Source organism: Miscanthus floridulus, chromosome 17, assembly GCF_019320115.1.
Source record: "Miscanthus floridulus cultivar M001 chromosome 17, ASM1932011v1, whole genome shotgun sequence".
NCBI classification, from domain to species: domain Eukaryota; kingdom Viridiplantae; phylum Streptophyta; class Magnoliopsida; order Poales; family Poaceae; genus Miscanthus; species Miscanthus floridulus.
Genome location: NC_089596.1, coordinates 35,650,193 through 35,665,409, shown reverse-complemented (window position 1 = coordinate 35,665,409; position 15,217 = coordinate 35,650,193). Strand labels below are relative to the sequence as shown.

Genomic DNA, 15,217 nt, shown 5'->3' with positions numbered 1-15,217 from the left:
GATACGACCCCATATCACACCCAAAAATGTGTGTATACTCATTTTGTCTAGCTCTGGCTGCTCCGTAGCAAAACATCTCATTTTTATGGAAATTGATCTTGAATCCTGATAACTGTTCAAAAGCACAAAGTAAAAGCTTCATGTTTTTTACTCTCTCTAGATCATTATCCATAAAGATGACAATGTCATGAAGGATAATTTCGATGTAGGTTTAATGATTCCTTTGTGTTTATTTTTTTTAATAATGACCAAGGTCGGTATATATTATTGTATTAAACTTGTACAAATTTAATTAGAGGGCTATATTTTACTTTTGTGGTGGTTCCTTTATATTTATCTTTAGTATAATTTTAGAGATGGAGAGATAAAAAGTGTTCTGTGATATAGTGTCAGTTGTTACTTGAACGAACGTCAGCTGTTACTTGAACGAACTACAACAACAACAAAATGAACGAACGTCAGCTGTTACAGTATTTGCAATTGGAGTCGAAACTATCTAGCTGGAGCCACACAAGATTAGAGGCCGTTGAAAAACAGATCGTGCTCGACGTGTGAAATGAAATTAAAGGCACCCCTCGTCGTCGACGCTCGAATTAGGCGCCGGGGAAGATGTTTGACAGGCTACTCTTACACCTTTCAAATCACGCTGGCGAGCTTATTATATACTCCATCCATCATAAATTACAAGGCGTTTGACTTTTTTTATCCCAAATTTGACTACTCGTCTTATTCAAAAAAATTTTGTGCAAACATAGTTAAATTTAAGTCATTCTTGAAGAACTTTTATTAATAAACCAAGCCACGACAAAAGAAGTGATATTTTACACAAATTTTTGAATAAGACGAGTGGTCAAACTTTATGTCAAAAAAGTTAAATGTCTTATAATTTGGGATGGATTGAGTACTATATAGTAAGTATAGGTAATTATATATTCCAACAAACCACGCAGCACGTTGTTGGGCTCGATCATGAACCAGGATTACGCATGCATGGATTAACATGAGAGTGTTCGGCTAGCTGGTTGGCTGGCTTGTTCCGCTTTTTTTTCCAGCTAGAGCAGTGTTTTTCTCTTACAACATTTCAGCATAAATAGTAAATTCCAGCATGAACAGTGTCGGATTCATGCCAGCCGGACACTCTAGCGCTTGCTAATCGGCCTGCGTGGCGGCCCGCCATTTGTCGCCCTGGTGGTGCTGGTGGCAAAATACTAATCAAGGCTCGGTCGGACGGTGTGTGTGTGTTGATGTAAGCGATTAGCTAGCAAAGTTGTGGGTGATTACAATCCTATAAGCACGGCTGCGAGTCTCATTGGATCGGAGTCCGGAGAATTATATTTGATGGGATGACCTGTGCCCGCCTCGATGGAGACTCCTTGTACGTACGCGCCAACCATCTTTAGCCTTTAGGCGGCCGGAGTGCCGGACTAACGGCGTCCACGACGTCGCTGTGCGGACACGCAGCAGACACTGGGTCTGGGTCCCGCTCCCGCCTGCAGCGACACGTTGGACGGCGCGTCCGTACAGCGCAAGTCTTGTACGCATATATGGGCAGTGGAGTACGTGAGGTGTACGTAGGAATGTTTTGACTTCCTCTCTTCCGGCCTCAGGCTCTCAGCTGTTGCCTGCCCCTCAGTTCATCTTTTTACACACACACACACACACTCACACACACACACACACACACACACACACACACACACATATATAGCCCCGTACCGTACATCACTTTCCTATATATATAGAAAAAGGATCGGACTCGGAGCAATGGAAAAGCACTAATCCAATCTCTTTGCTCTCCCTCTTAATTATCTCTGTGTAGTCCTTAGGGAATAATAAAATTAGCTCATATATATGATTAAGCTATAATCTCTGTGTAGGCTGGAATTATAATTAATCTATTCCTTTTTCTAAAAAAAGATTAAGCTATAAAACGATTATGAACAAGGAGTCCACATCTTAATAAAGAGGATGTCTCAATGTTGTCATGCATGACGATGCGCCTTTATTAATTTGGCTCCACGCCAACTTTTTGGTTCGTGGAAATCAAACCATATGGCAGTTTCCAGATAATTTCTACACGTCAATTAACAATACTTGTCCGGAAATAAGCCCTAATTAACGCAATGCTGGCTTCTTATTACTACATATCCCCGTGTCCGTGTGACGTATCAAGTTTTATTACACAAAATAAACATATCAAACATCCTTCCCCGTACAAGTTTTTTTTTTTATATATGTGCATGACGTATATGAAACACAAGATTTTCCATGCATGCGGCTTGAGGCATGGCCGGATCAACGGCGGCCTTGACCGCCCAAACTTGGCGCGCATGCAGCGCATCGCATCGGATCCGGTCCAACGCCACGACTCGTTCCTCGGTTGCTTTCATGCCCTGCTGCCAACCACCACAAGCTCCATTCCATCCACTATGCTATGCATGGTGTAGTGCATGAATGGTCCAGTCCATTAATTATGGATCGGAACTGGATCAAGAGAAAAAAAAACAAACATACAGAAAGGTTATTAGGCCTTTTCTGCATGTACTGGTGTTTCGAAACGCAACGTTGAACACTATTTTATCGAAAATTTGGCACACGTGCAATCAAACACTACTTTAAAGGGTATTTTAATTTTTATTTAAAAGAGTACAGTGCTTTTAAGGTTCGGCTGTGCCTGTTGCCGGCCTCTGTGTCCAACTTTTGTCCGAAAAGCGTTTCTATAGCGCATTGCAATTTTGTGAGGCTTTACACATGTTTATGCTACAAACAGTAATCAGTGCTCCGTTAAGGGTTTGTCTGGCACAGTTTCATCATAGGCTTCACGAGCTGTTTGAAATTGTTTTTTTTTTGTCCAATAGGTCTTTTGCAAACAACTTCTTCACCAATGAACTCCTTAAATTAGGAATGAAGATGAAATAGTAACTTCGTGCAGCTTCACCTCACACACTCGTGGGTTCTATGTGGGATTTTCTGTGAGAGCATGTTTTAAAAAAATCTATATGCCAAACGGTTCACCAAAACAACTATAGTTTTTCTGGCAAAGCTACTCGTAGAGCTAAAGAAAAAACATGAATTCACTAAAGCTGAATTGTGCCAAAAGAGGCTGACATTATCCCCTTCGACATAAATGGATTATAAGTTTTGAGAATACTCCCTCGGTCCCTATTTTAGTGTCATTCTCATATATCAGAGAAGTCAAACGCACTCAACTTTGACCAAATATATACAAGAGATTACTAATATTTATAGTACATAATAAATAGCACTAGATTAAAAATTAAATTAGATATTTTTTATAATACACTTATTTAGATATGTTACTAATATTTTGTATAAAGCCAGTAAAGTTTGATTAGCAAGAAAATCTATCTTGAAAAGAGAAGGAGCACGGTCCTGAACCTAAACTGAGTCCATTCTAATTTTTTTTTTCTGAAAGTGGCGAGTTGTATTATTTGAATATTATTGATGCCATGTCTCCTTGCATATAAAAAATAAAATTTTTATTGAAAACACAGTGCTCAACATTAATCTGAAGGATTTATTTTTCTGAAGTTTGGTCCTAAATGCTCGTGAAAGAGTTCTCTTTGAAGAATCCTCATAGCATGGGAGATTGAGAGATCAACCAAGGACTAAGATCCTCTGACCACGAAAAGAGGCACCACCACATGTCTGCTCCTGGCTTCGCCGCCGTTTCCGTCTTTTTCCCGTAGTTTTTTCAGTGTCTTAGGGTTGAGTCTAAATAAATTTCTAGTGAAATCAGATGATTTTCAGTCGGGATCATTTGTTTTGCGATGACTTTGGTGATTGCCAAGACGAGATCACCGTTGCAAGCATTGATTTCATTGGCAGATGGCCAATTTGTAGCCTTTATCTGCAAGGGGAGGAGTGCTTCTAGGAGCCCCTACGAGGACAGTGACTCCGGGTCATCGATCTCATCGTTGATGGTCACGAAGAGGAAATCAAAGTCTCTAGGTGATGAATCTGCATCCTATGTCGTACCCGACGATGCAACTGCCAATATTCTTTCAGCGATTTAGGTGCGCTTTTGTGCTGGTTCAGTAGCGTTGGATTTTGTGGTATGTCCAATATTTTAGGATTGATCGTTGGATTTGGAATAAGGGCTGCAATTTGGCTCTGGCGTTTGAGGGAAGCCATTGGGAAAGAAGGCGATCGAAAAATCTAAATAGAATATTATGTATTTTTATTTCTAAATTTTTATGTGTAATTTGTGGATGTACTGTGCTAAGATTTTTCGGTTATGCTAGCGTTCGGACGTTCGGACGGGGGCTAGCATTCGGACACCCATGCTTGCGGTGCCTGCCTGCACCCCGCGTAGGCATGCTGTTGCGTCCGCCTGCACGCCTGCGCCTGCTTCACACGGTGCCCCGCGCCGCTTCGTTTCCCACACCTGCACGCGCCCACGCAGGGCCGCGTCTCGATCTGCGCCTGCACTGTTTCCCGCGCCTACTGCTCGCGCTCTCTCCGCACCCACGCGCATGCAAGCGAGCTCAGCAGTTGCAGCTGGCGACTGCGTCAGATGGGTCCCACTTCAACATGTGCAACACCAAATCTACTTTCGCAACATCTAGAAGAAACGCTTACAAGATACGTCCGAAAAATAGTTGAAACACTTGCAACATACATCTGAAACATCAGGAAAACACATGTGTAGCCCTTGCAAAACATATGTAACATCCAGATGAAATATTTGCAACATATGTGTGAAACATATGCAACATCAAGATGAAACACTTGCAACATATGTCTGAAACATAAAACAATATTCAGATAAAACACTTGCAACATACGTTCGAAAACACAGATGAAACATTGGGAACAGACCTTTACAACATACGTGTACAACCATTACAACATATGCAACATTTTGATATACTCTTACAACATGCGCTTTCAACGTAATATCACCTTGCTACTTGGATGAATGGAGGTCGTCATTGTGGGGCTCGACGCCGACGCGTAGATCGACGGCGGTGCATGGAGCTCGCAGCGGCGCGGGGGTTGGCGGGGCGTGGAGCTCCGGCGCGGGCAACTCGACGGCAGATGGAGTACGGCCGTGGTAGGAGGCACGAGTCCGGGCGAGGGCGCACGCAGATCTCACGCAGCCTGCCGCATGGAGCTCCGCCCTATCTGGATGGCCTCTCGGCACTCGCTAGCAGCTCACGCTGGCGGCAGTTAGACAGAAGGGTGGGAAGCAAGGGGTGACTGTGTGGCGGCGCGGCGTGGGCAGGGGCGCGCGGAGCGCAGCGCGGCTGCAGCAGTCCGGTCCGTCTGAACGGACGAACACAAGCATTATCGTTTAATATAATTCTCCTTCCCGTCGAAAAAAAACCCAAGGACTAAGATGTTGGACTAGGCGCTAATTGAAACAAGCATGTGTTCCGGACTAATGATTGGACAACTTAAAGCGTGTTTTGGTTCAGGTAACAGTGCCGTGTGCAGCCACCGGGTCATTCCACAGGCAAGCTGAAGTCGCGACCCGACTTGTTTCCCTCAAAACCATCAGATCGATGTGCTAACGCCGTATGGGGTCACTGCCCAAACCGAACATGTTGCTACATACTCTATACACATATGAAGTGCTTGATATTCTGTTTTGCTATCAGACACACCTATGGTTTCATCAAAAGTGTTCTATATATGAGCTCAAAAAGGTAGAGCACTAGTAACCAAATTTTGGCACTACATGATCTTATGACCCTTCTTATGCCGATAACTAATAAAACCTAAAAAAGAATGAAGACTACCTCTAGCTGTATGTTCCCCTGTCCAGGATGAAAGTCTTAACAACAGATTAAAAGGGCGTGTATTGAAAAGAGTGGTTGGGCAAGGTGTAAACTGGAAGAAGATTCAATTCAACCATTTGAAAGCTGCAGCAGCGTTGCAACATCAGCACTGACCGAAGAGTCTTGCGTTTCTTGGGGAACGGGGAACGTTTCGCAGGCTGCTCCTGCATGTTTCCACATCTCTCGGGGGGAAGTGATGGGCCATTCAGCGATGTGGGTCCCGTCCTAGATTTCGTTATATATATGAGAGAGCAGTGGCAGCTCCCTCCTGACTCCTGACTTCCTGAGGTTGCAGTACTACATCAGCAGCGAGCGAGAGCCAAATCACATTCCAGCCAATTCGATCCAAACGATTCTCTCAGAAGGTCCCAAGATTTCAGCTGTTCCTGTTTTTTAGGAGAAGGTTGGGTTCCCACCACGAGACCACCGCCAGGTAAGGAGCATCAGTCCTTTGATTTCTTTCTGCTCTCAAATTTGGTGTACCTTTGCTCTTATTAGATTGGGGCTTATCTTCTTGGTTGGAACCGGAATTAGTCTATGATGAGCTGCTAGATGCAGAGGTAATATTGGGAGTTTAGGACCTCTACCTGCTATGTAGTGTCTGAAGGTTGTCGTTCTTGAAGTGCTAAATGAAGAGCTTTGAATCAAAAGTTTCGTTAGCAATGACGCTGGCCTGATGATGTTCTTCAGGTTCATGAATCCTACCCAGTTCAATGCAACTGAGGCTGTTTCTTTCGCCTTTTCAGATGCATCCATCCTTCCTACATAATAAAAAAAAACATAGCTTTAGGTGTCGCTGACTTCTTTTGCCATGACAAGAACCGCAAGCATGTTTATACTAGAATTCTAGGCATGGCTGCTATTGTGCGTCTAGCTTTTTGTTTATACCGGTGTGGTGCCAGCCGTGGAATTTCTTGGCTGCCTTGGCCTCGAGTCGTTTCCGCCGGCGGCTTGTTGCCAGTGTTTGTTTGGTTCACCTCATTCTTCTCTCTGACTTTGACCCTGTCACCAGAGCAGAGAGCCCACCGCTTCTCATTTTCCACCTGCTGAACCTGAATTTTTCATTTCTGAATGACTTTGTTTTTCAGGACAGGTCTTCAGTTTATGGGATTGTACCACAACGAATGGGCTGAAGCTCTTGGTATCGAGATCTCCAGCGCGAGGGCCAAGGACGGCACCATGGTGGTGAACAGAACCTCCCTCTCCAGCGGCAAGCTGATGCCGTCGCTGAGCTTCAAGCTGTGGGAGGCAGAGGCGGTAGTTGCTTCCATGGACCACGGCAGCAGGCCGAGCCAGGTGGACGTCGTCGACTGTTGCCTGAGGGACTCGGCGGATGAGTTGGTGTTCATGGCGTCTCCGACGACCCCGACGAGCCCGCGGGTGTCGTCCAGCCCCAAATGCGAGCTGGACGCCGCGGCGGTGAAGCTTCAGAAGGTGTACAAGAGCTACCGCACGCGGCGGAACCTCGCCGACTGCGCCGTGGTCATCGAGGAGCTGTGGTGGAAGGCGCTGGACTTCGCGTCCCTCAAGCACAGCTCCGTCTCCTTCTTCAACGGCGGCAAGCCCGAGACGGCGGCGTCGCGGTGGGCGCGCGCCAGGACGAGGGTGGCCAAGGTACCAGCTCGCGCCACTTGACAGCTGTTCTTGCATCGAAATGCTCCTTGAGATGCGTTTGAACCCTATCGAAATCGCAGCTGCTGACGCGAGCTTTGTTTGGTTGCTTTTGTTAGCTTGGCAAGGGGCTGTCGAAGAACGGCAAGGCGCAGAAGCTGGCACGGCAGCACTGGCTCGAAGCTGTAAGTCACATGCTACATAACCTAGGACATATATACTATAAACAAGCAATCTTTTTTAGCTCCAGTAAGATCATTAGTTTACTAATGCTGCTGCTGCTTTTGCATCTGTGTGTTGGCTGGCAGATTGACCCGAGGCATCGGTATGGGCACAATTTGCACATCTACTATGATGTCTGGTCCAAGAGCGAGAGCACAGAGCCCTTCTTTTATTGGTAAGTGAACCTGAATTCACTTGTTGCTACTCCATTTGAAATTTTGAATTTGCCAGCTTGGAAATAAGTGAGACGAATGTAAATATTTATATGGTTTTGTTTATGAAATGTACAGGTTGGACATTGGGGAAGGCAAAGAAGTAAACCTTGAGAAATGCCCTAGGAGTAAACTTCAGAGCCAATGCATCAAGTACCTTGGACCAGTAAGCCCCTCATCAGTATAATAATGTTTTAACTAATGATAGAAGTTTTTAGCACTATGTTTAACAGTTAGTACCCAGAATATATAATTGGATGGTGAGCTCATCCTTGCTCTTGTGTTTCTTGCTATGAATTGCAGAAAGAGAGACAAGAGTATGAAGTCGTGGTGGAGAGGGGAAAACTTGTGTATAAGAAAAATGGAGCTCTTGTGCAAACTTTGGATGATTCCAAGTGGATTTTTGTCCTCAGCACCACCAAGGCACTCTATGTTGGACAGGTAGACACAAATTTCAGTTAACCAGACTGCACTTTGTATTTGCTCGTACACGCCGACGAATGCAATTTATCAAATTTGTTCTTGTTTAGAGATAAAACTAACATTGCTTCCTGCATTAGTTCTGAAGTTCTTGTTTGGTCTATGAGCGCAGAAGAAGAAAGGCTCATTTCAGCACTCGAGTTTCTTAGCTGGTGGAGCCATAACATCTGCCGGAAGATTGGTCGTCGAAGAAGGAATCCTCAAGGTATGTTCAAACTTCATACAATCATATTGAAACTGAAACCTTTGTTTCGATCGTACGATGGAAAATGGAGCTGCCCATTCAGAAAATTAAAGTAACTGACGGCGTTGCTTGCATTTCTTCAGGCTATATGGCCGTACAGTGGTCACTACCTTCCAACTGAAGAGAACTTCAAAGACTTCATCCGCTACCTTGAGGAGAACGGTGTCGACCTCACACATGTCAAGGTAAATGTAAGCAAATAATGACTTGATAGTTTCTTCATAAACAGTGTCAATGATCACTGCAAGATTCAGAACTGACATACGGGTGTTACTGTTATGCGCTCCTTCAGAAATGCCCACTCGACAAAGACGATGAGTACCCCTTGCTGAGCAAACCTGACGCTCAGCCCAACGCCGCCGACTCGAACGGCACTGACGGAGCAGAACACAACACGGACTCTGCAGCCATGGATGAACATACGAGCGAATCCGAGGCGGCTGACGGCGACGTTCACCAGGCAATCCGTGACGGCAACACGAGTGAAGCAGAGGAGGACGACACCGACACCCACGCTCACACCGACATCGACACCGAAGAGGAGGCGCAGCAGCACGAGGTGCCTCTGCCACCGTCGAGTGCTGCTGCTGGTGCTGACCTCGGCAAGAACCACTTGACGTGCCGGTGGTCGACGGGCACGGGCCCCCGCATCCGGTGCGTCCGGGACTACCCGCAGGACCTCCAGTCCAGGGCGCTGGAGCACGTCAATCTCTCGCCGAGGCTCACCGGCTCGCCGTCGAGGAAGAGGGACCCGGTTCCTTCGCCGCGGCCCAGCCCGGCGATGATCCTGTCTCCGAGGCTCGCTTCCGTCGGATTCCAGCCTCAGACGGCGGTGTCCCTCACGCTGCCTGACTTCAAGAGGAGCAGGTTGCAGTGAACAACTCTGTTCTTGTTTCATTGTTTCACTAGGCGATCAGAAGAATAACTAAACTGGCCAGGCTGTTTACTGACAGGCCAGTGATCTTTTTTGCTGCTAGGTTAATTAGCAGATTACTTCGTTTTTTCTGTTCATTGCATTATTGATGGTAACAATTTTCGGTTGTACATACCATTTGTGATTCTTTTGTTACATGTATGTATGCAAAGAGTGCATGTACATTGCTTAAGATTAAAAGGAAAACAAAAAGGGTAATTTTAGGCTTATTTGGCACAGCTCCGCCTTAGTGGTAAAGTAGCTTTTGATAGCTTTGATTGTATGAGCAACTTTACTAATAGAGCTAAAGTTATATTGGTGAACTGTTTGCTAAACCAACTTCACGTGGTAGGAAAAAGGAATAATGTGAGAGCCTACGTGCGTCAGCTCGTGAAGCGGGTGCAAGCTGATTTCTTTTACCTTCAACACACGCACCCCCATGTGATAGTCATTTTTTCTGGGTGTTGTAACACGGCCTCGACGGGTGACGAAGGCCTCCGACGGCGGAGTGTCGCCAAGGCGTCTTCGACCGTCTTAGGGCGGAGATCTGACGCTGATTAAAGAAACTTTCCTGGCTATGCTCGTAGGGCGCTGCACGAGGCTCAGCGAGCTTGTCGCGGATTCCGCCCGGGCCAGGCACAGACATCTCCGACCGCTCTGGCGAACGTCGCCCCGTTTCGGCTGACGGGCATCTCCAGCGATGAGGGCGGAGGCCGCCCTACCCCTGAACTAATCAAACAAACAGTCTTGCCTAAGTGTGTGCAGGTACCTAAGCGCAGGCGCCCGTGGTCTGCACGAGCGCGCCAGCATGGCCCCCGCGCGGTCGGGCGGAGACCTACGGATGATGTATCCGATCGGACCGGCGGAGACCCGCGAAGGCAACGGCGCGCCCCTGAAGACGGAGGCCAGCGTCGGGAACCTAGGCCTCTGGGCCGAAGACCGAGGCACGGTGGGCCGGCCGCTTATGGAGGCCCGTTACTTGAAGACGGTATGGCAGGATTGCCCCGCAAACAAGAGACTAGTGGCAGAATATTCCGGGAATGTACTGTAGCAGTTGAGGGGCATTGTAATAAATTCTGTCAAGAAGTAGTTGAGCCCTATAAATAGGGAATACTTATAACTGTGAAGGGGGTGGTAGATGAATTAATGAAACCATATCTTTCCATGCCAGCTTCCTACACGCCCACCTATCGTGCCTATCCCGAGCCTCCGCCCGAGGGCGACGCCTGGCGGGCGGAGGCCTCCGTCTTCCCCACGTTGTCTGAGACCGCTAGTCTCAACATTGGCGCCCACCGTGGTTTGGCCAAGACATACCAACGATGGTAGGAAAAAGAAAAACCACCACCAGAGCAGCAACGATCACGGGTCAGAGAGGAAGGCATAGGCGCACCACTCGTAGCACCTACACAACCTTGCCAGCGGAGGATGGCACCAGAGCAGATGCCCAGGGTCAACAACCGAAACCCCAACATCTAGAGATCCAAGATCCGAAGGCCCAACCAAACTCAGGTACAACACTCGAGCAAGAACTGCAACAGCTGCAAGCACAGTTGCAAAGAGCGCAACAAGAGAGGGATAGAAATGGCAGCAGCATTCACAGCTAATCAGCAAGCTACTCAAGCGCCAGCACAAGCAGCAGAAATAAGACAGTAGTTGGCAGTCTTACATGCTGAGATGCTAAGTATGCAGCATGCAGTACCACCGTCAACCTCCGCGATCCCAGCCTCCGCAGCAACACCAACTGCAACCATGCCTCCGCCAGTGATCAGCCCAACCACGATGCCATCTCAGGCGATGCGAAGGCCTACCGATCCCAAGTCCCCACTCTCTGAAGGCATACAACAATCGCCATGGCCAACGGCATACAAGCCAATCACACTTCCAAAGTTCAATGGAAAGACAGACCCCCATCAGTTCATTATGAGTTACGAGGCAGCAGTAGCCTCTGCCGGTGGAGACGACGCCGTCCTGGCAAATTCATTCGTTATTGCTGCCGAAGGTGACGCGTTGGATTGGTATTCCATGCTCAAACCAAGCACGGTCTATTCTTGGGAAAATCTTCGGGACAAGATATTGGCAAACTTCAAGGGGCTAGCAGCACAGTCGCTGACATCCACAAATCTGTTCCAGTGCAAACAAATGCAGGGAGAGACACTACACGGCTACTTCCGGAAATTCGTGCAACTAAAGGCGAAGGCACCAGACGTCCCAGAAGAGGTCGCCATTGAAGCAGCGATCAAAGGCCTCCGAATCGGGCCGTTCGCAGCACACCTAGCAAGAAAGAAACCAACTTCCATACAGTAGTTGTATGACGAGTTCGAGAAGTACTGCAGATCAGACAATGACCTACGGAAAAGGCTGGAGGAGCAGGGTCAAAACAGACAGCAAAACAGCAGCAAAAACTCCCAGAAGAGCTATACGAACCAGAATGCATCAAATCAGAAACCAGGCCAGGGGCAGGTGCTCAGCATCGAGGGTCAACCTTACCCCAAACAAGGGCAACTGGCAGCGCCAGCAGCGTCGGAGACCCAGACCAAGAACCAAGGTCGGCAAGGTTACCAAGGAAAAAACTGGAACAAAAACCACAACAAAAAACAACGCAGGCCATATTGCGTTTTTCACGGCGAAAGCGCAGGGCACAACACCAAAGATTGTCCGGAGACAAAAAAGACACAGGAAAGAATGAAGAACAAGCAGACTGCCCAACCAACGGCACAGCAGAGCGCAAGAGAGGTCAACAACACCTACACAACTGGCCACCAGCAGTACTGCCCAATGTACCCAGTGCTAAACGCAAACCAAATACATCCCTCCACACTGGCCTTCGCCTACTACCCAGAATTCCTACCGGCATGGCGGTCAGCGCCCTCGCAGCAGCCTCCGGTGGGCAACTATAGGTCAGAGGCAAGCCTGACCTACATAAACCCAAAACCTCCCCACATAACCTACCTCAAAACAAACCAACCGCCACAAAACCAAAACAGGTTCGAGCATTCGCCGCAACAGCAGCACATGCAGCAACTGCCTCCGCCGCCACCTCACAACCAACCCCCAACACCAAAAAATGAGCCAAACCCAGAAAACCAAGTCAACCCTCATGGAGCACTACCAACAATAGGCATGATACTACCAATCGCCGGAGGATCATCAATGGAGTTTCAAACAAAAAAATAGAAAAAGGATCACCTCCGCCAGGTAAACAATGTAGCAGTCCAAGGCCCAGCGAAATACACAGATTGGTCCAGAGTCCCAATCACCTTCACAGAAGAAGATCTCCAGCTAGAGAGCTACCCTCACACAGACGCAATGGTAATCAAGACCAACATAGTAGCATGGGAGATAAGCAGAGTACTGATCGACACTGGCAGTTCAGCAGATATCATCTTCGCAAATACCTTCGACCAAATGAAGCTCAACAGAAATCAACTACAGCCCTCCGAATCCCCTTTAATAGGATTCGGAGGCAAGCAGATACAAGCACTAGGAAAAATCTCACTCCCAGTGTCGTTTGGAACCCAAGAAAATGCTAGAACCGAGTACATAACCTTCGACGTCGTCGATCTGTATTATCCATACAATGCCATCTTGGGCAGAGGATTCACAACCAAATTCAACGCAGCCCTGCATATGGCCTACCTGTGCATGAAAATACCAGCACTCCATGGTATTATCATAGTCCGAGGTAGCCAAAAAGAAGCAAGAAACATAGAAAAAGCTATCTACAGAGCCTAAAGAAACATCAATGCAGTCGAGTTGGCATACAGAACAAGAGCCTCTGGATATGCCCAGAGGAAAAACAGATATGACAGGTCAAGAAGAGACAAAGCTGATCCCTCTAGAAAAGGAGTTACCAGACAGAAAAGTAACAATCAGCTCAGAATTGAGCATGGCAAAGGAGGAAGAGCTCATGGAAACTCTAGTAAAAAACAAGGATATCTTCGCCTGGTCAGCCTCCGACCTCCAAGGAGTCAGCAGGGACATCATACAGCATAAACTGGATATCAATGAAAACATGAGACTAAGAAAGCAGAAACAGAGAAAAATGTCGGAGGACAGAATCCTGGCAGCAAAGGCAGAGGTGCAAAGATTGCTAGATGCAAAAATGATCAGGGAAGTCAAGTATTCAGAATGGCTTGCAAACATAGTACTGGTACCAAAGAAGAATGGCAAAATGAGAATGTGCATAGATTTCACAGATCTGAATAAAGCTTGCAAAAAAGACCCTTTCCCATTGCCAAGAATAGATGCCTCCGTCGACAAGGCAGCCAGATGCCAGAGGTTCTCTCTCCTTGGCTGTTTCTCTGGGTATCACTAAATCTAGATGAAAAAAGAAGATGAAGACAAGACAAGTTTCACAACTCCATTCGGGACATATTGCTACACCAGAATGCCGGAAGGCCTCAAAAATGCCGGCGCAACCTTTGCCAGAATAACAAAGGAAGTTTTGGGCTCACAACTAGATAGAAACATCATAGCCTACGTCGACGACATAGTGGTCATGAGCAAGAGCAAGGATGATCATGTCTCCGACTTACATGAGACCTTCACCAACCTTAGGACAGCTGGCCTCCGCCTCAACCTAGAAAAATGCATATTTGGAGTCACAAAAGGGAAGATGCTCGGATATATCATAAGCAGCGAAGGCATCAAAGCAAACCCGGACAAAACCAGAGCAATAATGACAATGGCAGAGCCCAAAAACAAGAAAGAAGTGCAAAAGCTGACGAGAAGAATAGCAGCGCTCAACAGATTCATCTCAAAATTAGTAGAATGCAGCCTACCCTTCTTCCAAGCCCTGAGGGGCGGAGACAACTTCGAGTGGGGGTCCAAGTAGTCGGAAGCATTTCATAACTTGAAAGAGTATCTGGCAAGCTCACTGGTGGTCTCCGTCCCAGAATTAGAAAGCCACCTATTGCTGTATGTGGTGGCCTCCGACCATGCAGTTAGCGCAGTCTTAGTTCATGAGCTGGAAAAAGAATCAGGCAAAACTCAAATGCCAGTTTATTTTATCTTAGAAGCACTGTCCGGAGCCAAGCTAAACTACACCGAGGTGGAAAAAGTTGCCTACGCAGTGCTGATGGCATCAAGAAAACTAAAGCATTATTTCTAAGCCCATGAAATCTTAGTTCCAACATCGCTGCCACTGCAAGACTTGCTCAGAAACAAAGAAGCCTCCGACAGAATAGGCAAATGGGCTACAGAGCTATCACAGTTTGGTATCTCGTATGTCCCTAGAACAGCAATCAAATCACAAGCACTAGCCGATTTTGTAGCAGATTGGACACCTCCGACAGAGCCCAAGGTACAACCAACCACTCAAGGCTAGATAGCATTCACAGATGGAGCCTGGAGCCAAGCCAGAGCAGGAGCCTCCGCCGTCCTAATGGCACCCTCCGGCGTCAGACTGAAATACGCAGCAAGGCTAGAGTTCAAATCAACAAACAACATAGCAGAATATGAAGGCCTAATCTTAGCGCTGAGCAAAGCAAAGGCCCTAGGGGTAAAAACATTGACAGTCAAAACAGATTCTCAAGTGGTCACTGGCCAAGTAGAGAAAGAATACACAGCAAGAGAGCCGGAACTCATCAAATACCTATCCGTTGTCAGAAATTTGGAGCGGAGATTCGAGGGCTTCACCCTGAAGCACATACCAAGATCAGAAAATACAGAGGCAGATGAATTGGCAAAGGCTGCGGCAAATAACCTGCCACTACCACCAAACACTTTTTAC

The 15,217-nt window shown here is 47.1% G+C and overlaps 1 protein-coding gene across 4 annotated transcripts; it reads left to right on the top strand.

Annotated features, from left to right (window-relative positions):
* The first annotated feature begins 6,772 nt into the window (after window positions 1-6,772).
* On the top strand, window positions 6,773-9,593 carry LOC136517789 (IQ domain-containing protein IQM1-like). 4 transcript variants are annotated; one of them, XM_066511437.1, is made up of 8 exons: window positions 6,773-7,418; window positions 7,535-7,600; window positions 7,724-7,812; window positions 7,928-8,015; window positions 8,153-8,290; window positions 8,442-8,534; window positions 8,657-8,758; window positions 8,866-9,593. In XM_066511437.1, the coding sequence occupies exons 1-8, from the start codon at window positions 6,876-6,878 to the stop codon at window positions 9,448-9,450; spliced, it is 1,704 nt and encodes a 567-aa protein (XP_066367534.1). In that variant the 5' UTR covers window positions 6,773-6,875; the 3' UTR covers window positions 9,451-9,593. The 4 variants fall into 4 exon arrangements, with proteins under 4 accessions (XP_066367534.1, XP_066367533.1, XP_066367532.1 ...); XM_066511436.1 differs by having other exon boundaries at window positions 8,657-8,764; XM_066511435.1 differs by having other exon boundaries at window positions 7,535-7,812.
* The last annotated feature ends 5,624 nt before the right edge of the window (window positions 9,594-15,217 follow it).